The sequence below is a fragment of the Dipodomys ordii genome, unplaced genomic scaffold (assembly GCF_000151885.1).
Source record: "Dipodomys ordii isolate 6190 unplaced genomic scaffold, Dord_2.0 Scaffold11, whole genome shotgun sequence".
Taxonomy (NCBI): Eukaryota; Metazoa; Chordata; class Mammalia; order Rodentia; family Heteromyidae; genus Dipodomys; species Dipodomys ordii.
In genome coordinates this window covers 79,030-101,220 of record NW_012267227.1, presented here as the reverse complement: position 1 = coordinate 101,220, position 22,191 = coordinate 79,030, and the positions used below count along the sequence as shown (strand labels likewise).

The 22,191-nt window shown below is 44.7% G+C and overlaps 1 protein-coding gene across 1 annotated transcript in view; it reads left to right on the top strand.

The window, feature by feature from the left end:
* Positions 1 to 21,741, top strand: part of Map2k5 (mitogen-activated protein kinase kinase 5) — a 264,967-nt gene extending 243,226 nt beyond the window's left edge. Inside the window, exon 22 of the mRNA XM_013009900.1 lies at positions 21,336 to 21,741. Within this exon, the coding sequence (XP_012865354.1) occupies positions 21,336 to 21,458 (123 nt within the window). The 3' untranslated portion in view covers positions 21,459 to 21,741. The remainder of the gene's footprint in view (positions 1 to 21,335) is intronic.
* Positions 21,742 to 22,191: the final 450 nt, after the last annotated feature.

Sequence of the window (22,191 nt, the reverse complement as noted above, 5' to 3'; positions counted from 1 at the left end):
CCACACTAGGGTCCAGTTGACAGCATGGAATGATTCTTTTTTCCCTCAAATTCTGAAGCCGATTATGTGTTTATGTGCCTATAAGTAGGAATCCACCAGTATAGAAGTCAATGTTAGCTTTTTAATTGCACATAATCACAATGAGTCACTGTCTGCATGCTTGAGATCACACCATATCAGACAGCTTTAATTTGAATTTTTGATGACATGTTAGCACTTCAGCAACAACAGACAGATTATAACCCCATAAAACAGCCTTTGTTTTTCCTTAGATGTGACCGCTTACTTTTTTCATGAGACTTTAACAGATAAATACCTGTGTGTGTGTGTGTGTGTGTGTGTGCACGCACGCGCGTGTGTGTGTGTGTACATGCACATGGCTAGGGAAACAGATGGAGAAAGTTTTTCCTTGATCATGGATCCGACAGCTCTGATTTCCCAATTGAGGATAACTTTCTTCCTCCATCCTGCAATATAGGTGTCTGAATGTGGTAATGATTTGTCTGTTTAAGTCTAGAGTTTGAACTCACACCTGCAATTCTTTTTTTTTTTCTTATTTTATGGATCTGTCATCTTCCCAGCATTACATTTCAAGACTCAGCAAGGCTGTATAGCACTCACAGCCCACAAGAAGTATATGCTTATGTTAGATGAAGTGGAGCTGCTGAGCTCTTCTTTGGAGTAATGTGGGTTTGTTGCAGCTGAGGTGGGTCTTTGTGGTTGTCACACCACATTTGCTCATTGGACACCAGTCAGCCTTCAGGAGTTTCTGCTATTTGGGTGGTGCCCAGCCCAGAAAGGCCTTGCCTCCCTCTTTTTTTTTTTCTTCTTTTTTTCTAGAACTGGGGCTTGAACTCAGGGCCCTGCACTCTTGCTTGGCTTCTTTGTTCAAGTCTGGCACTCTACCACTTGAACCATGCTTCCACTTCCAGCTTTTTGCTGGTTAATTGAAGGTAAGAATCTCATGGACTTTTCTGCTGGAGCTGGCCTCAAACTTTGATCCTCAGAGTCAACCTCCTGAGTAGCTAGGATTATAGGCATGTGCCACCAGTGCCTGGCTCTTCCCTTCTTGAAGATCTTCCTACAGTTTTTGCCTATGCATCACTTGCTTTCCTTTTTAAGAACTCCAGAATGTATTTTATCTTAAGTTGGAACAGCCCGTAATGACGTATTTATATTCTACTTAGAGTTGTTCCATAACCCTGGAAGTTCACCAGATTCATCTGAGAGGTTTAAAACAAGAAAGAAGCTTGGTACCAGTGGCTCATGCCTTTAATTCTTAACTACTCAGGAGGCTGAGATCTGAGGATCAAGGTTCAAAGACAGCCTGAGCAGGAAAGTCTGCGAGACTCTGATCTCTAATTAATCAGCAAAAAGCTAGAATGGAGATGTGGCTCAAGTGTAAAGCACTAGCCTTGAGTGAAAAAGGGATAGTGTCTAGATCCTCATTTCAAGTCCCATACACATTCAAGCTCATACACACACACACACACACACACACAGAGTACTGGCACATACAAGAAGGAAGGGAGGAGGGAAGGAAGGAAGGAAAGAAAAGAAAAGAAAGAATGAGGGAGGGAGAGACAGAATGAGCTAGGTCTCAAGCTAAACTAATTAATCGTGGCATTTGTCAGGGAGTAAGAACTTTATTTTTTTTTCTTAAAGTCCTGTAGGTGATTTTAAGAAGCATCATTAGGTAAAAATGACTGGTTCTAGGCCAGACACTGATAGCTCATACCTGTAATCCTAGCTACTCAGGAGGCTAAGATCTGAGGATAGAGGCAGATACAACAGTGAGACTTTAATTAGCCAGCAAAAATAAAAGTGGAGGTAGGACTCAATAGTAGAGTGCCAGCATAAGTGAAAAAATCCAAGTGATAGCAAAAGGCCTTGAGTTCAAGCCCCAGTACAGGTACAAAAATAAAACAAGACTAGGGTTTGGTCACCAGTATTGTCTGCCCACTCGTCAAACACATACATGTGCACATGGACATGTGCACACACATACAATTAGTAATGTTTAATAGTGCAAGGTTGTAATTCCAGAGCTGAGGAGGCTGAGGTGAAAGAACCTCAAATTCAAGGCCTGGGCTAAATAGTGAAACCTTGCCCCCTCCAAAAATCGTATTAGGTTGTCCTTTACTAGACTATATAGTCTGACCAGAGGTGGGTTTTGTTGTTATTGTTGTTGTTGTTTTGGACTTTTTACTAGAGGTTATGGTCAGATTTCAAGGGTATTTTAGTGTTCATAGAAAGATAGTAAAAGCATTTAACCAGTATGACATAGGTGTCACCATTCAGAATAGGCACCGGGGTCTCTATCCAACCCTGGATGCATGGATCAACCAGGAAATGCTAAGTAGGTGTTGAGCAGCACTGTGAACTTGGATGTACATTCTGTCCACTTGAGAGTTCACCTCCAGCTCTCTTTTAAACTGAGAAGTCATTAGTCAAGACCTGGAGGAGCTCACCCAACCAATGTCATCTTCTGGTTAGATCGATGACAGTGGTCCCCAAGGTCTTCGTCAGCCTAGCTTTTGGGTTATAGTGGATCATGTTGAAAAAGACCAGAGACATTCACCATTTGAGGGGAAAATATAAAAAGATTTTAAAGCTAGGTCCTGGGAGTTGGGAATTGATGGTGAAGGTAGTGAAGTTGTTTTCTTGTGAGTGTACTCCACTAAAAGATAACAGTTCTTATTAGTTATTAATGAGTCTATCCAGGAATGTCAAAAGTTAGAAAAATATTAGAAGTCTCCTATTTACTGCTTTAACCAGCTGGATTTGTTTAATGGGTTGTTTGCTTTTTAATTTGTAGCAGTTTTGCAAGAGATCTTTAGGGATCCTGAGTCATATGGCTTCAGATACACATGTTATTTGGGGTGGGGGCAAATCTGCCTGCAGATAATTTGAGGTTCATGTGGCCATTTAGAGACTGCAGAAAGGCAACAGAGGCATTTGGGCCTTCCGTCCTCTATTTAATTTTCAAGATTAGAATTAAACATTAGGCTTTAGTCTACTGAGAGACATTTGCCTGAGCATGGTCTAGTTTCTTTCCAGTATCCTGGTTTGCCATTTTCTCTGTTCTCTCAGTATAAATGGTCACTGATTCTCAAGTTGGAGAATAGGTATTCTTCGTTTATTCACGCAAAGGTTCCCTTGACACAAATAAAAATGGAATTTTCAAACGTAACCCGATTAACTCTTAATTGTATACCAATAGCCTATGTGTGTCTCAGCTCCCTTCAAAGGCTTCCCAGTGGGCTGCATCTCTTCTCATAGGGTGGGGAGGAGTGGGGAGGGGGAGTCCAATTAATATAATAGCAGGACTTTCTAATTGTGGGATCAGTGTGGAGTTGACAAAAATTTGTATAAATAGGGTACATTTTTCCACTTAAGAGGGCTGTGCTGAGACATTTTTAATTGGATTTTCATGGTGATTGACAGCATTTGATTATGACAGTAACTCTATTTGGCTGGACTGCTTTAGCCTCTTGTTCAGCTCTTTCCATCAAAGCTCTTTTTCATCCCCTGAACCCCCAGTGGAGCAGCAGTCATTGTGGAACAGCCTTTTAGCACCTTTGTTGCAGCCGGCCCTGGTGATGATTGGACCCAGCTGGAACAGAAAGGAAAATGTGCCTTTCACAAAGAGGCTGTGGCTCCTGCCTCTGCGGATTCGATCATTTTAAGAGGCCCCCTCCAAACCTGTTGAGGATTAGAAGTAGCTTTAGATGTGAAATGAGTGTTAAGTATTAGTAATCCAGAGATTAGGGCCCCAGGGACAATGCGAGATAAACAACTGCAATTAAGGCAAATCTGCCGATGTAAACAAAATTGAGCAGAAACAGATGCCCTACCCATTTTGGGGGATTGATTTGAGGGCACCAAGGAATCGATTTTTGTCTTGTTTACACTTGCAAACCCCTGTGATATACTGGAAGGCTAAATATTTCATACAGCCTGATTTTAGTTAATTTTTTTTCTCAGCCCCTCACAGTAGGCATCTCTCTCCTCACAGTGACCAGGCCTGAGTTTATTCAGCAGTCACAGGGAGCAGCTAATTGTCTATGAAGGGCCCCTGTGTTTAAATGGGCTTGACAGGAATTTAAATTTTGTTTCAATCAACCCCTGTGCTCACAGCCTGCTCCAGTTTCTAATTTTTAAATTAAACATGATTTTTTTTTAAGCCTTTGGAATGCTCTCTAACTCCAGGGAAGGCAAAACTCAGCAATCCTGGAAAACTGCAATGGGAGAAGCCTGTGGCATTGTCTCTGGGCTGGAAGGTTCTTTCTCCAGGAAAACCAACTCCCTCCCTCATCAGGAGGTCAACAGAGCTTGGGCCAGTACCTTCTTCACCTGGCTCCCTCCAGCCCTTCTGCACACACAGCAGCAAGGCACTTGGAAAGTGGGTTAAGCACTAAAGGCAGGCATGAGCTTGGCTTTCCAAGCCAGCCCAGTTAGAACCCACTGCACGTGTAGCGCAGACTTGTGTTTCAGAAACTTTCTTCTGCAATGAGACAGGGAGAGAACACACTCTGGGCATAGCAAAAATGTGCAGTAGTGAACACATGCCGTTTTCATGTTCTGGCCTCAGTTCTAACTTGCGGCCCTGGTCCTGAGCCTAGCCAGCCTGCAGTTCAGCAGGAGAATGAAGATTGTTGGCAAAGGCCCTCTGTCACTTTCTCTTACCTCTGCTGCTTTTGCTAACCAGCTTTGCCTCAACCACCCCGTTCGTTATACAGGCCCTGTGCTCCTAAGTTCTGGCCATGACCAAACACCTGGAAAATTCTCTTATGTTTCTTCATTCTGCCCGGAGCCTGGAATGTTAGTGCCCACATCCACGTGGTAAACTCCTACCCAGCCTCCAGGTCCCAAGTGACAAAGCCTCCTTCCCAGGCTGGCTTCAGTTTGGTTGCTGACTTCCTCTTTTCTTCTTTTTTTTTTCTTTTTTTTGGTGGGTCATGAGGCTTGAACTCTGGGCCTGGACACTGTCCCTGAGCTCTTCAGCTCAAGGCAAGTGCTCTACCACTTGAGCCACAGTGCCACTTCCTAATGACTTTCTCTTGAAGGTCATTCTGTGACTTCGTGGGCTTGTGACTGCAACTTGTCCATGTGAATGACAATAGTTCATGCATAAGACCGTGGGTTCCTAGGACAGAGTGAATTTTACTTATCTTTGTACCTTGGCCTCTGGCCCAAGTGGAATGCTCAGTAACTGGTTATGGAAGGGAAATGGCATGAATTTAATGGGTAAGTTCCTTGTGGGGAAGCAAAGATTCTCCAGGTTTGTGGCTTTGAGAATGGGGTGATAGAGAATCTGGCCTCGCAGGACAGCAGGGTGTTTATGCGAATGCCCTTTCTAATGCAAATCAGAAACACAGCTTGTTTTTGATTGTAAGTTAAAGTGCAGACTCTCTAATAGCCACACCAGCCAAAATTGATACCACAGTTTATTTTCTCAGAACTAATTGGACAGATTTCACTAACAGTTGTACCCAACTTCACACACGTGCACACGCGCGCGCGCGCACACACACGCACACACACACATTGGCACACACCTGTAGTCCCAGCTCTGTTTGGGAGGTTGTGGTTAGAGGATCACTTGAACCCAGGAGTTTGAATCCATCCTGAACAGCATCGTGAGACCCTCTTCTAGAAGAATTTATTAATTTTATTATTATAGATAAATTATTATAAACAGCATGTTTTGAACACAAAGGCTATCTCATTTTACCCTTCCATGATCAGTGTAAAGACTGTTCTTTATTGATGCATATTCTGGCTCAGCAAGATTAACTGATGTGCCTGGAGTCACACAGCCAGAAAGAACAGAAGACTCCATTGTATTACAGTAAAGCTGTATCTGCTGATACAGAGTAGGTAGGAGTTTGTCGTGATGGTTTGGATCATGCCAGTAAAGTTGAACTTTTTCAGAAAAATTAAATACAGTTACTCCAGAAAGACAGTTATAGGGCTTTAACAGTATGTACTTGTGAAGCCTGTGGGCCAATCAGCTGCGTTGTTCAGTTCTTTGCTATGTTCCCTTCCACTTGGTGCTCATCAGCATTCACTGGGCAGAATACAGATGGCTGTGCAGGTGTGACCGAGGCCTGGCTGAAGCCTGAACCTCAGTTCAAACAAAATGGGTAGTAAGAAAGAAGTCAGGCACCAGTGGTTCACACCTGTAATCCTAGCTACTCAGAAGCTTAGATCCGAGGATCACAGTTCAAAGCCAGCCTGTACATGAGAATCTGTGAGACTCATATCTGCAATCAATCAGCAAAAAACCAGAAGTAGAGCTGTGGCTCAAGTGCTAGAGCACCATCCTTGAGTGAAAAAGCTAAGGGGCCCAGGCCTTAAGTTCAAGCTCCAGTACTGGAACCAAAAAGAACAATAATGCAATAGGAAGAAAGAAAGTACTTATCAGCATTTTATACACAGTTGGTTAGCTGAGAAGCTGTAAGAAAGCAGTCTGTGGCCAAAAGCAAGAGTAGAGTATGTCCTGCCAGGTCTCTGGCCACAGTCGCTCTCCCTTTCCAGTTCTTAACCATCACAGTTATAGAAATGAGCAGAAACAAGGTGCCATTGGCTTGCGCCTATAATCCTGATTACTAAGAAGGCTAAGATCTGAGGATTATGGTTTGAAGCCAGCTTGGACAGGAAAGTCCATGAGACTCTTACCTTCAATTAACTACCAAAAAGCCAGACGTGGAGCTGTGGCTCAAGTAGTAGAGTGCTAGCCTTGAGCACAAAAAGATCAGAGACAGCATCCTGACCCTGAGTGCAATCCCCAGGACTGTCAGGGAAAGAAGGAAGGAAGGAAGGAAGGAAGGAAGATAAGGAGGGAGGGAGGAGGGAAGGAAGGGACGGAGTGATGGAGGGAGGGAGACAATGATCCTTGAATTTGATGGATGTTTCCTGTGACCCATCAAAGTTTTCCTGCGCCTGTACTATGTGCAGAGGTGCTACTGTCCAATGATACTCCAAGTATGGGCCATGGACAGTGTGGTGTCTACATTGTTTCTTGAAGGTAAGTAAGGAGTTTGTGCCAGCAAGTGAATCAAGCCTGTCTCAGGTATTTCTTTGAGTGGCTGACATTTCCTTGCAGCATATATTTTTGAAGGAAGCTATGTGCTGACTACCACTGTAGCATAGCTCCTTACCTCACTGCACACCAGGAGTTTGCCAGTCCCGGCTGGCTACTGGAGTTACAGAGCTGTAGGAATGCAGAGGGCAATCAGATGCTGGTTGTGCAACTGAGGAGTCTAAAGTGTGGTGAGGAAAGAAGGCTTCCCTGGGGAAGTGCTTTCCCTTGCTAGTGCCTTTCATGTGTAGCTCAAGCCTGGAGTGCTAGCTCCTGAGGCGGCTAAGATCTGATGATTGAGGTTTGAAGCCAGCCTGGGCAGAAAAGTTCATAAGACTTTTTATCTCTACTAAGCCAGCAAAAATCTGAAGTGGGGGTCATGGCTCAAGTGGTATTGAGCCGGCCTTGAGCAAAAAAAAAAAAAAAAAAGCTAAGGAACATGCCCAGGCCTTGAGTTCAAGCTTATCGGCACAACAAAATGTGTATGCAGCAACAACACAGAAGCCAACATGTGAAGAAAAGGGGAGAGATTCCACAGAATCGGAACCCAGCAGGTATCTGTGGCCTTATTACTGTGAGTGTAAGACAAGAAGCCACATGGAAAGCCACAAAGACACCGATGTGGGTACCAGAAAGTAGGGTTTCAAGTTCAGGCCCTACCTTGAGGCAAACAGGTAATCAAGAGCTATTTTCTTACTTTCTCTGAGCCTGAGCTAAGCTTCATCTGTAAAATGGAGTAATGATACCTACATCACAGGGATTTCTTACGTTCATGTTAACATAAGATGAAGTTTGTGACGTATGTTTGCAAACTCTGAAGTGCTTGACACATGGGACCCTAACTTATTCTGCCTCTTGGGTCATGTTTATCTAATGATCCTGTGTGTCTCCAACTCACAGCTTCTTGTAAGACAGATACATGTAGTGGAGCCTAATGTGACTTAGAGCAAAGCATGTTGAATGTTTACATTGAGCAGTTTCTTAGAAGTTAGTTTCTCCCAGACTTGTCTGTGTCTGCCTTCTATTGGCAGTGAAATGTAATGAGTGTATTGTTAGAAGGAATTGTTAGGTAGCAGTCAGTCAACAAGTTCTTGTCCAAGTCTGTGATGGGCTCAGAAAGAATATCAAGCACTATGTCCTCAGTAACATACTAAACACTCTCATCAGGAAAATTGGGTCAGGCTGGCAGCTCAGTTCCAGCTGGTCCTCTAGGTCGCTCAGAATTGGCTTTAAAGCAAGGAAGTTGAAAAGTGGTGGTACAGCAGAGGGCAGCTACCCCCCAATACCAGCCCTTTCCTAGCTACCTGAGCTCTGGTGCATTTTTGCATATGAAAATGGGGTCTCACAAAACAGGCATTTAAATAATACAAAAGCATGTTACATGCTTAACATGTGGCATAAAATAAGTGTTCAATAAATAGTAAGAACTCATTATTGCCAGTGCTGATGGCTCACACCCATAATCCTAGCTACTGAGGAGGCTGAAATCTGAGGCTCAAGAGTCAAGCCAGCCTAGGCAGGAAAGTCCATGAGTGAAAAAGCTAAGCAACAATACATAAGGCCTAAGTTCAAGCCCCAGTACTAGCACAAAAAAAATAACTCATTATCATCATTACTTCTAAGGAGGCGGAAGGCCTTTCAGGAGGAGAAAACAACACAGGCCAAAGCCAGAGAGAATAGATAGTGTAGAACAATCCTGGCCAAAGTGAAGAAAAACTTAGAACAAATGGGATGACATTAGCCGGGTGTTGCTGCCTGCCTCATCTGAAAGGGCAATCTCTCTCTCTCTCTCTCTCTCTCTCTCTCTCTCTCTCTCTCTCGATCTCTCTCTCTCTCTCTCTCTCTCTATCTTCTACCCCTTCTCTCCCCCTCCTTCCCCCTCGCTCCTCTCCTCTTTTCTGTCTCCTCTCTACTCTTTCTTCAGTGTCCTTTTTGTCACTATCAGGGAAAATCATTAGTATGCTAATCTAGCTAGCCGTCATTTTAACACTGACCTTTGCTAACCTGCCTTTGCAATTTCAGGAACTATGTTTGACTTCTCTAAAAGTAACCTTAAATTGTAGTCTTGTAAGAATTCCAGAGCTGTATCCTTCACTCCTTCTTCTAATGAGGTTATGACCAAATGCTCATTATAATTGCTTTCGACTCCTTTTAATTTTCAAGCTTATTAATCATAAGAAGAGTTATTTAAAATTGCATAAATTAATCTTAGATTAAAAGCCCATCAAAGCCTTGAAACAATTAAGAATAAGTAGGATTTCCCTGGGGCAGCAAGTTTTATTTTAATATTGTAGTCAGGTGGATATCAGAACCTTGAAGTATGGTAGTGATTAATGTATGCAAAATTTAAATGAGATTTCTTAAATGGCAAATCTAAATCACATATTGACCTAACTGTAGGCTTTAACTGCATTGTCTGTCATATATTTAAACTGTTTACTAATCAACATTTTAATTACCGTGGATGCCGCCAGACCCTAGGACAAATAAAACCTAGCATTTTAAAATGTTGCTTCAAAATCGGTTGCTCCAACTCCTGTTGGGAAGATGGCAGGTGAGGAAACTGCTTATGCTTTCCTAAACTGTAAGGGCCCTTGGAGTACTTGCCTTGCATTCTCTCCTTCAGGTTGTGCCTACGTTGCCTTTGAAGGTGGTTGATATTTAATTAGAGAAAACTTCCCTTTATGTGTTTGAGCCCTAATTGCCAAACATTATTTACTTAAACAGTGTTTATCCCTAGGTCCTTAGATTCTCTCCTCTATATGATAGGAAAAGAAGATGTTTCCAGAAAGAAATCGAATTCAACTTCAGCCAACATTAGTGTTTAGACTTGCCTTTCCCTGCCCCACCCCCTAACACATGCACCTTCTGGTCACTACCAGATGGCCCAGATTTTGCTCCGGAAGGTAGCCATTGCTATATCAAGTTTGGAAATAATTCTATTTTACAAATAATCTATATCAAGCCAGGTGCTGGTGGCTCACACCAGTAATCTTAAGTACTCATGAGCCTGAGATCTAAGGATCACAGTTTAAATCCAACGGAGGTAGGAAAATCCATGAGACTTTTATCTCCAATTAGCCAACAAAAAAGCCAGAAGTGAGCCGGGCATTAATGGCTCATGCTTGTAACCCTAGCTATTCAGGAAGCTGAGATCTGAGGATTGGGGTTCAAAGCCAGCCCAGGCAGGAAAGTCCATGAGATGCTTATCTCCAATTAACCACCAGAAAACTGTAAGTGGTTCTGTGGTTCAAAGTGGTAGAGCATTAGCCTTGAGTGAAGAAAGCTCAGGGACAATACCTAGACCCCAAGTTCAATCTCCTCAACCAACAAAAACATAAGTAAAAATTTAAAAAGCCAGAAATGGAGGTGTGGCTCAAATGGTATAGCACCAGCCTTGAGGTAAAAAGCTAAGGGACAGTGCCTAAGCCTTGAGCTTAAGCCATAGTACTTACACACACACACACACACACACACACACACACACCACCTTTATTTCTTTATGAGGGTACATGGGCAAGATCACCCAAGTGTATTGAAACTTGATTTCCTACTTTTTGATAGGGACAATAGTGACTACCACACTGTTTCTCTTTCTGTGAAAGCTTCAACAAGATCAAGTATATAAATCACTTAACATGTGAGGTAGAAAACTGTAGGTTCCTGCAAAATGCTTATTCCTGTCTTCATTATTGTTTAGCTTATAAACTAAGTTTGCAAAATATGGCTGAGATTCAGTTAGCACAGAAGGGTATGCACTAAGTTCCCCATCTTCTAGCTGCTTAGATCCCCAGCCCTGCTATCCAGGGACAAGCATGCTTGTCCATAGCTGGTAGATCCTAGAATCTTTCATTACTTTTATTTTGCACTTTGGTTTTTTATTGAGTTCATCCTGTAAAGGACTCCCTTGTCCTGACTGCTTGGTATCCCAAAATGTGGCTCTGCCATAAATACTTAACCATGACCCCATTATATTAACCCTTTGGCCATTTCTAGATTTTTATTATCAACACACTCTATAGATACATTTTTTGTATAATAAATGTGAGAATGCCAGTTTTTCTCCATCTCTTCTGATAATAGATTATCAAACTTTAATCTTTGTGAATGTGATCTGTCCCAGTGGTAAAACTATCTTATTAGTTGTTTAATTTACCTTTCTTTTATTAAGTCTAAGGATAAAAGATTTTTCATGCTTTTGGGCCAGTTGTACTTTTTCTTTTCCTTTGTAAAACTGTGTTTCTGGGGGATATGTTGTCTTCACTGTCTTTCTGAGCCTTGACTTGCCATCTAGAAAGCAAGAAGATGCACATCCAACAACCAAGGTGCCATGTGCTCTCGGCCTTGTCCAGCCAGCTTTGAGGTTGCTTAGCCAATAGCTGGGGGGTAAAAGACAAGACAGCCATTTCCTTTTCCCTTTGTTTGTTGTGTATCTTCCTTCCTTTCTTTCCAAAAAAAGAAAAAAAAATGCAGGCTTGGAAATTGCAGGGTAGAGCTGGGATTGAACTTCCTTTAAAGCTGCCTGTAGACATCAGGAATATTTATTTTCTCTATTTGTTTTAAGCCTGGGAAGACTGTGGTTTTCTCAACACTGTACTGATGGAGCCCTGACCAGCAAGCGTGCAATGCCCCTAGCCCTAATGTGCCATTAATGATAGGTTAATGTACAGTATAATGTTTTTGGGACTACGGGTTCATTACACTTCTGAGTGTGAGGTCTTTGCACAGAGCGCCCAAGGTCCCATTGCATTATATCATGCAATAAAAATACCCTTTTCATATCACACACTAATAAACTGTATTTGAAATGCTGTGTGAGGGCACTGCGGTCTTGTCTGTGGGCTGTTCATGAGTGCAACAGTTGGGATTCCTTTTTTCTATTTTGTGGTTTTGTGACATGGAATTCCGAGCCCAGGAGATCTTGGCTGGGCCCTGTATTGCATAGGAAGCAAGTTGGGTCTTCAAGCCACAGGCTCAGGGATGGGACTGGCCCCAAGAGGGGAGAATCTTTGATATATGCAGAGCAGAGGTCCATTTTGCTACCTATGTAGCCCGTCACATTAAAAAACAAAACAAACAGGAAAAAAAAAACTATCCAAGTGGGACACATTTAGCATTGAGCCTGTGTCAGGTGTATAAATTTCCTTGAGAATTGAGAATGATGGATTTTACAGAACTTAGACCTTAGGTGGTCATAAGCACAGGCCTTGCTCCTGGGACTTCCAGCCTCCTTGTGAAAGGTCTGGGGCTACTAGAGTTTTTTTGTTCTGGTCCTGAGGCTTGAACTCAGGGCCAGGGTCTGTCCCTAAGCTTTTCTGCTCCAGGCTAGTGCTCTGCCACTTGACCCACAGCTCCACTTCTGGCTTTTTGGTGTTTAATTAGAGATAAGAGTTTAAGAGATTTTCCTGCCTTGGCTGGCTTTGAGCCATGATCAGGAGGCCCAGATCTGAGTATTATAGTTTAAAGCAACCCAGAAGGCAAGTCCCTGAGATTCTTTATCTTCAGTTCACCACCAAAAAGACAGAAGTAGTGCTGTGGCTGAAGTGGTAGAGCTCCAGCCTTGAGAAAAAAAAGCTAATAGACAATGTCTAGGCCCTGCATTCAAGCCCAAGTACTGGCACAAAACTTTATTAAAAAATTAAAATAGTTGGGTGCCCGTGGCTCATACCTGTAATCCTAGCTACCCAGGAGGCTGAGATATGAGAATTACCATTCAAAGTCAGCCTGGGCAGAGAAGGCCATGAGACTCTTATCTCCAATAAACCACCAGAAAACCAGAAGTGGGGCTGTGGTTCAAATGGTAGAGCACTTGCCTTGAGCTGAAGAGCTGAGGGACAGTGCCCAAGCCCAGAGTTCAAGCCCCATGACAAAAAAATTAAAATGAAAATAACCAGTACCAAAAAGGACTCAAGACATTCTGCAGGGTGAATGTCTTGATCAGACGCTGCTATCTGTGAACATAGGTACTTCTTTCTCCTAATTAAAATATTGAGCCTGGGTTATATTGAATAAATATCCCTATAACAAAGTTAGTAAGGGTAGAAAGATTCACTGATCTTCCCCCTCCGCACCAGGGAGTATGCCATAGCTGCAGTGTAGACTCAACAGCACAGAGCATGTAAAATTAAGGCAGTTCCAGTCAGTGTTGAACCTCATACCAATAATCCCAGTTACTCAGGAAGGAAAGAGTTGGAGTACTGAAGTTCAAGACCAGCCTGAGCTAAAAAGTTAGCCAGACTCTCATCTCAGCCAGTAGTGGTGTGTACCCTTCATCCCAGCCATGTGGGATAGGAGGCTGGCGTAGGCCAAAAACACAAGACCCTATCCCAAAAATAACTTCAAAGGACTGGAGGGACTGGAGTGGTTGAGTATCTGCTTAGTGAGCACAAAGTCTTGAGTTCTCTCACACACACACACACAGAGCAAAAGCACTTGGCTTGAGATTCAGTGGGAGAAGCTTCTCTGTTGTGCCTAGGACCTTGATTGAATCCTTAGTACATGAGAAGAACCATGATAAATGGTCAGGTTGGTCTGGGCAGCAAAAGGTGACAGAAAGAAAAGAAAAAACAATGTAGCTGAGATCCTTCAAGAGGCTGGACCATATGGCTTAAGCAGTCTACTTAATTGTTGTCAGAAGAAGAGTATGTAAATTTAAGGCTGGGAAGGTGGCTCAGTGGTAGAGCACTTGCCTTGCATGCTCGAGATCTTGGGTTCGATTCCTCAGCACCATATAAGAAAAAAGCCGGAAGTAGCGCTGTGGCTCAAGTGGTAGAGTGCTAGCCTTGAGCTGAAAAGCTGAGGGACAGCGCCCACGCCCAGAGTTCAGGCCCCACGACCGGACCCCCCCCCCAAAAAAAAGAGTATGTAAATTTAAAAGATAGTTTTTAATTTTAAAAAGTATGGTTGGATAAGAAATGTACTCATTACCTTGCTCATGTCATTGTAACCCCTCCGTACAGTATTTTCACAATAAAAATACGTATTAAAAAAAAAAGATTTAGAGTGAAAAAAAAAGAAGTATATGGTTGGGAAGGTGGCTCAGTGGTAGAGTGCTTGCCTTGCGTGCATGAGGCCCTGGGTTCAATTCCTCAGCACCACATAAGCAGAAAAAGCTGGAAGTGAGCAGTGGCTCAAGTGGTAGAGTGCTAGCCTTGAGCTGAAGAGCTGAGGGACAGTGCCTAGGCCCAGTGTTCAGGCCCCAAGACAGACCAAAAAAGAAAAAAAAGGAAGTATAGAGTTGGAGTAAATCCTTTGTTTTCAGACACAAGGACTTTCAAACACTTAGGTAAGCCTCTCAGGGGTTAAATCTGTCTTTAGGACTCCTAGGACTTGAAAAATGTTACCCTGTATCAAGAAAACTAGAAGTGACAAGTTCATTTAAAAGCCTGGTTTGTCATTGTTTATCTAATTTTCAGAGTTGACACAGAAAATTAAAGCAGCTGACACTCACTCTCTGTCTCTCTGGCTCATTTCCCTGGTCCTTTCCTACCTGACCTTGCCACCACCAAATGTTCCAAAGCCAAAATATAAAACTTCCCACAGAGTTTCTGAGCTGCCCTGCAGTCATTCCAAGATTATGTCATAGGATGTCATTCCTAATGTTATTATAAAGACAAGATGAGATTATAAATCTACTCATCCAGATATTTCTTGGATTTCCCTCCCCTTCCACTTAGGCCATAAATCTTACAAGTAACCAAACTCTGCAAAGGAAGCCAAAATAAACTTGGTCCTTATGTGGCCCCATATTTCTTTGCTGAGTTAGAGGAAGCAGGCGTGTCTGCTTGTGACATCACAGTGCTTGCCAGTGAACAGAGCTTTTCCTGGGTTGAAGGTTGGCATTCCAGTTGGGCAACAGTGGTTCACATCTGTAATCCTAGGTACTCAGAAGGCTGAGGATCATGGTTGGAGACTAGCCTGGGCAGAAAAACCCGTGAGACCCCATCTCCAAAATAACCATCAAAAAGCCAAGCCAAAGACATGGCTCAAATGGTAGAGCACCAGCCCCATAAGTGCAAGTCCCCAATTTAACCCCCTGTAGGACAAATGAAGGAATGGATGAATTAGTGTTTGAATGAATTAGTGTTTGAAAACTTGTATAATAGCACATCTTTAATTCAGTATTGGTGAATGAGTTACTTCATGGAAGTTATTCCTTTTTTAAAAAATTATTTGCTATTTCATTTTTATTTTTTTATTTTTTGGCCAGTCATGGGGCTTGAACTCTAGGCTGGGCGCTGTCCCTGGGTTCTTCAACTCAAGACTACTACTCTACCACTTGAGCCACAATGCCATTTGTGACCTTTTCTGTTTATGTGGTGCTGAGGAATTAAACCCATGGCCTCATGCATGGGAGGTAAGCATTCTACCACTGAGCCACCTTCCCAGTCCACAGAAGTTATTCTGAAGCTATCCATGGTAGTTATAACTGAAGCAAATCCTAGATAAAATCAAAACTTGAAGAGGGGGACTACAATTAAGAGATCTTCTTAGCCAGGCACTAGAGGTTCATACCTATAATCCTGGCTACTCAGGAATCTGAGATCTGAGGACCGCATTTCAAAGCCAGCCTGGGCAGGAAAGTCCATGAGACTCATCTCCAATTAACTACCAAAAAACCAGAAGTGGAGTTATAGCTCAAATGAAGGAATACCAGTTTTGAATAGAAAAGCCAAGTGAAAGTAAGAGGTCCTTCAAGCCCTGGTATCAACATACACACACAAAAAGAGGTTTTCCTAAATAAACACTCCTCTGTGCTCATAACTAGGCTACATGCATCAGAATTTAGCTTTTTAAGAAAATTCCTTTGAACATTATTACAGATATTTTAATGTCTGATAGTGTCTCCTGATATCAGCACATGTGTTCGAATTCTGTTGTGTAGTGTGTTGATATATATCATTTCTTATCTTACCTTTTTCTTCCCTTAAAAGAGCCCTTTTCCTCCTCTTTCTATTGGCTATTTCTTTTGTACTTAGTGAAATAATGCTTGCTAGAATTAGTCTTAAGTACAAGAAAATTGGGTTGAATAAATGTAAGTGACCAGTGCATTGTAAAAATGTTTCTAGATTTCAAAGTAACTCTCAGTAAGAAATACACTGCTTGATGTTTTGTATAAATGCCAAGTTGGAAGCAATATGATCATTCTGCCTTGAATTAAACATTAGGGTGCATTTTAATTTGTTGAGGTTTTGATATTTCTTCCCCTTTTTTGTGTGTGCTGGTACTGGGGCTTAAACTCAAGGTCTGGATGCTGTGCCTTCCTTAGCCTTTTTGGGGTTCTTTTATTGTCTAAGGAAGCCGAATAGTTGTGGATGTACCAAAGGAAGACCTAGAACTCCAAGGCCAGGTTTAGGAGGTCCAGGCACACTGGTACCCTCGGCACCTCTGTAGTAAATTGAGTGAATCAAATCAAGTCTCCTGGAAACTCAGAGACAAAGCTTATAACTAAGTGTCTGCCCTCCTCCACAGTGAATCAGACTGGGCTTCATAAGGCTTATTTGTAACCAGATAAAACATGTGTCAGTCATTCACCCTGCATGTGACCTGCAACACCACCACAGAAAACACATTTCAGGCTCCCATACACTTAATCTTCATCAACATTCCCTTGCAAACCACAGTAAATCAATAACAGAATTGTTAATACAGACTTCTTTATGTTTTGTTTTAAAAATTAGTGCTTAAGCAGCTGGGAAGGTGCCTCAATTGCATGAGGCCCTGGGTTCGATTCCTCAGCACCACATAAGCAGAAAAAGCTGGAAGTGGTGCTGTAGCTCAAGTGGTAGAGCGCTAGCCTTGAGCTGAAGAGCTGAGGGACAGCGCCCACGCCCAGAGTTCAGGCCCCACGACCAGACCCCCCCCAAAAAAAAAGAAGGGCTCCAATGATGGTGGCATTGTAGTGGGAGCCCCGCTTCTAATTGTTCTTTCTGCCTCCCAGGTTCTTGTCTCTGTCGCCCGATGGTCAGGGAAGCTGGTGCCATCAGCCAGCATCCTGGCTCCTGCTCTAGGGGTGGGATCAGCCAGACTGCCCTTCTGCCCTGAATTGAGTTGAAAAGGCAGTGTGATGGCCAGAATAAGCCCTATGGACAGCTTTAGTTTCCTCATCTGTCAAATGAGGATAATAAGGCTTACTCGAATTGCTGAGTATTAAATAATTAGCAGTACCAGACACATACAAATCTGAAGAGCAAGGACACAAGTATACCTCTTTCTTCTACCTTAATTTTGTTAATTGAATAGTAGGTACTGAGTACTCACAGAGGAAAGGTAAGTCACAAGTGGGGGGAAGTTGACTTTAGGGAACACCAGCAGGTAGCAGACAGCATAATGTTTCTCAGTGGAATAGCATCCTGGGTTTAAACCTTAACCTCTGTTACTTTCCAGCCTGTGGCCTTCCCCTGCATCATAAGGTTTCCTTGAACCTTACTTTCCTTTGTCTATAAAATTGGGGAGCTTTATCGAGCACCAGTGGCTCATGCCTATAATCCTAGCTCCCAGAAGTCTGAAATGTGAAGAATAGCACCCAGGCCCTGAGTTCAAGCCCACAGACTGGTGCTGGGGGTGGAGAGGAAACTCTGGTTGACACCAGTGGTTCACATCTGTAGTCCTTACTACTCAGGAGGCTGAGATGTAAGGCTCATGCTTCAAAGTCCATGAGGCTCTTATCTCTAACCAGCAAAAAGCTGGAAATACAGCTGTGGCTCAAGTAGTGGAGCACCAGCCTTAAGCAACAAAAGGTAAGGGAGTTGACGTCCCAACATCTGCACACAAAATAAGTAAAATAATAAAATTGGGGAGCTGGGGAAGGTTCAAGTGAGTATCCAGCAAGGCCTAACCACCGCGAGTGTGTGGTAGGGAGGTGTGGACACAGCATACAGAGCACTCTACCATGCCAGGGGCACCATGAGGGCCTGCTATGTCCACAGGAAAGGTTTACTTGACAGTTCAAATGCATGATGTTAAAGAACATGATGTTCTTTAAGGACATTATATGAAGAAAAACGAATGTATGAGAGACCACAAATTGGCAAATTCCTATTTAGGACGAAACTTTGAGCCCCACTAATGACAGACAGCAATGTGTCACTGAGTGATCACTGAACTGTGGCAACTGGACAGAGACTACCGCATGAACTCCTCCTGACCTCTAGCCTTCCAAACCAGGAGGCCTGCAGACTCCAGGCTTTCCTTCAGGAAGGCATCCCCTTGCAGTTACACAAGGCAGAATTCAGGCTATCAGCAGTAGAGTATTAGAGATGGAGCATCCAGCTCCAGCCGGAGCCAGACACAGCAGCCAGGCTGGGGACATATTGGATAGCCACATATTTTATGGCATACTGAAGTATCACCAGTGCCCTCGTGTGTGTGTGTGTGTGTGTGTGTGTGTGTGTGTGTGTGTGTGTGTGTGTGTGTGTGTGATTGTACTGGAGCTTGAACTCAAGACTTGGGTGCTGTCCCTGAGCTTTTTGCTCAAGGCTAGTGCTCTACCCCTTGGGTAGCAGCCCCACTTCCAGCTTTTAGATTTTCCTGCCCAGGCTGGCTTTGAACCACGATCCTCAGATCTCAGCCTTCTGAGTGGCTAGGATTATAGGTGTGAGCCACTAGCACCTAGCTACCAGCACCCACTTCATGCTTCTCTGCTGCTTTAGCGGCTGTCTCTGATGGTTGGTTTATCCCACTTGTGCCAAGTCCCACTTTGAGCCTGTCCTGTCTCTTTGCCTTTATTCTGTCTCCATCCTCTGTGACAAAGTCTGCGAGCCCAAACAGTTGGAGCCACGCTGGATGAATTGTTGCAGTTGTCCCTGTGAGAGCGCAGGAAATGAGCATGCTCTCAAACTGGTTCAGGAGGCCAGCAGTCACTGCAGCCCTCAATTGGTACGCACTCTACCAGGCTCTGCAGACAGAGCTGTGGGCATGCTGTTGCTGTCTGTCTGTCTTCCTGTCTCCCAGGTTCTCTGTTCCACAGGCATCCATCCTGAACCACATGGCAGTGACCAGAGACAAAGTCACTTTTGGCAGGGTGGTAGAAAGCATCGAGGACACTGCACATTGTCAGCCACATCCAGGAGAGGGGAGACAGCTCCCAGCCAAGGGAGACAGGAGAGGTCCAGCAGCCTGGGCAGAATTCTTTGCCTCCTAACTACCATCAGCCCTTCCTGTAAAGGTGGAGGAATGCCTGTGTTGCCTCCATTCCTCTCCTGCCGTTCCACTCTGCTTGTTTCCAAACAGAGATAGAGCATATGGCTCCAAAGTCACTGGGCATTCTGGCGAAAGTGACACTGAATTACCCCAGGCTTGGGGATGTGGGAGGGGCCCATGGTGCTTAAGCACAGCTTCTCCCTTCATACTCCAGGAGGGCACAAGGTCACCTTTCCTCAGCCTCAGGGAGAAGAAGTGTGGACACTTGGACTTCAAGAAAGATCTCCTGTCCAGGCAGACATCAGAGAAGGCAGGCAGGCAGTAGGCATATATGGGGGAAGAGAACATATGAAGGCCTTTTAGCCCCCACCCAGAGTCCCTACAGAATGCCAAGAGCAAGTCACAGGACACGCCCAGCTGGGCTCCAAGCTTGGCTGTACCATGACCTTGGGAATCTGTACCAGGTGTCCAGGCACCCTCAGAACTGAGCTTCTCAGCTCCTCTGAGCTAGATCCATGCTCTTGCTCCTCAGGACAATGTCCCTTACCTGAATTGGAGAGGACTGTGAGGGGACACAGCCCAGGCTGCAAACTCCTGGCCTTTTTTGTCTTGTCCCCAGAGACATCTCAGTCTCACCTGAGGTCCATGCAAACTGTGCAGCCCCCTTTCCCTACCCCAGCCTGGCCCTCTGCAGCTCCTGCCATTGCTGGGATTGGAGCACCATGGCCATATTCCTCCTGGCCGTGCTGGAGAGAATATGAGGTTGTTGCCTGCAAGTATGGGGCTTTGAGCACATTCCCAGGGCCTGGCTATTTGCCCAGCTGCAGATCATGGCCAGGTGTTTTAGGAAACAGCCCCTGAAATCCCTGTCTGGGATCGGGAATGGGTCCCAAGAGGGGCTTAGAAAGAAGAGAATAAGAGGGAGTTACAGTCAGAAGCAGGGCAAGAACAGAAGCTGGGGGCTGCCACAGGAAGTCCTCATCTCCCTGTTCTCTGCTCATCCACTGTGGCTTTCTGGGTCTGTTGTCTCTCTGCTGGCTACAACATGTTTAGTAGACCAGAACGCCAGCGGATATAAATTCCTTAGGCAAGAAGCCACTTAGGGAGAAGGAAAAGAATACTTCCCCAGTCTTCCTTTTGCCTGCCACCTGTAGCCAGGGTGGCCCTGTGGCTGTCACGGCTTTCTTCTTCCCTTGCTGAGAACTCCCAGGTGGCTCTTAGATTGCAGGTGTATATCTTAGTACTAAATATAGCCTGGCCTGTCTGTGGGCTAAATAGGTTACTCTGAAAGACAGGCCATGTAGAAACAGAATTGGCCCCCTCCAAAGTCAACTTCACAGCCTTGAATGGTCCACATGTGCCAAAGCATGCCTCTTCCCATCGTCCTTCTCTTGGCCCATTTTCCCTTCCCTCCAGTTGCAGGCTGGGATTTTTATACAGGGAACCCACAGAAGAAAAAAAAACAAAAAGAGATTCACAAAGCATCTGGCAGGATAAATGTTTGGTCCCTAGGCAGCAGCAGACTGGAAAGCTGGCCACACAGGGGGTGGGCCTTCACCGAGTATCTGAGAAGTGATGCAGAGCCAAAGAAGAGCCAGCAAGAACATGGAGTGAAGACAGATGCACCCTCAAGCTTTGCAGAGCAGGGAGCAGATGGGAAGAACTCCAGACCCGGGCAGCTTACTGTCCCACCGTGGGCCCCAGTTACCTAGGCTGAGAAATGGAACTGAAAGCCGCCTTCCTTATCATGCTGTGTTAGGGAGAAAAAGAAAGAAAAGAAATCAGAGCCAGGTACCAGTGGCTCAATCCTGTCATCCTAACTACTTAGGATTGTGATTCAAACCAACCCTGGCAGATTCTTATTTTCAATTAACTACCAAAAAGTCAGAAATGAGGCTGTAGCTCAAAGTGGTAGAATGGTAGCCTTGAGCAGAAAAGCTCAGAAACAGCACCCAGGCCCTGAGTTCAAGCCCCAGGCCTGGCACACAAACAGGCAAGAGAAAGGAGGAAAGAAAGACATCAGCTGTAGGCTGCCAGCAAACCATGGGTTGCTTTCTTCCATATGACGTATGGGCACTGGTCTCACATCTACTCTTCTTCCCTGCAGGGCCACCCGTTCATCGTGCAGTTCAACGATGGAAATGCAGCCGTGGTGTCCATGTGGGTGTGCCGGGCACTGGAGGAGAGACGGAGCCAGCAGGGGCCCCGGGAAGCCTCCGTGGGGCGCTGACCACTCAGGACCACTTGCTAAGAAACAGCCCACCTGGGGCTCCTCTTCGTTGCCTGCTTCAGAAGAGCTTTGCTGGCCCAGCCTCCTGCTCCTGTCTGAGATGGCCCTACCTGAGAAAAGCCCTCAAAGGGCCAGCCCCTCCAAGCAAGCCCTCAGTCCTGGTCTGGAGGCAGTGAGAACGGAGGCTCCCGTGGCCTCACACCCCTTGTTTATCTAACACTTCCTTGTAAAGGTCAAGCCCTTCAGCAGCACTGATGGGAATAAAAGTATTACTCTTTTGGGACTCTCTTGTCCAGGGAGTTTGTTACCTCCCCTTCTAGATGAGTGGCAGGCGAGGCCTCCACTTGGGAAGGACGTGTGAGACCAGGCCTGCCATCCAGGCACCTGCAAGGCCCTGGGTTTGATGATGGAGGTTCGCTGGACAGATGAGAAATCAAAGTACAGCTATGAACCAAGGAATAGACGAGCCAGAACCAGAGCTCAGATCTTAGACCTCAGAGTAGTCCCCTTCCTGAACTAGAGTTTGCCCCATGGGCCCATGTTCGAGAGAAATGTGATGAGGTCATGGCCATACAGCCTGGGCCCTGCACTCTCCTCAGCCTCGGGCCCAGACGTGACACCAGCTCTACTGCAGGTCTGGTGGGGCTGGCCAAGGAAGAAGCTTAGAGACTAAGAAAGAAACCCAAAGAATTCGGAGAGGTCTGTCTTCAGCCCACCCCTAACCCCACCCTGT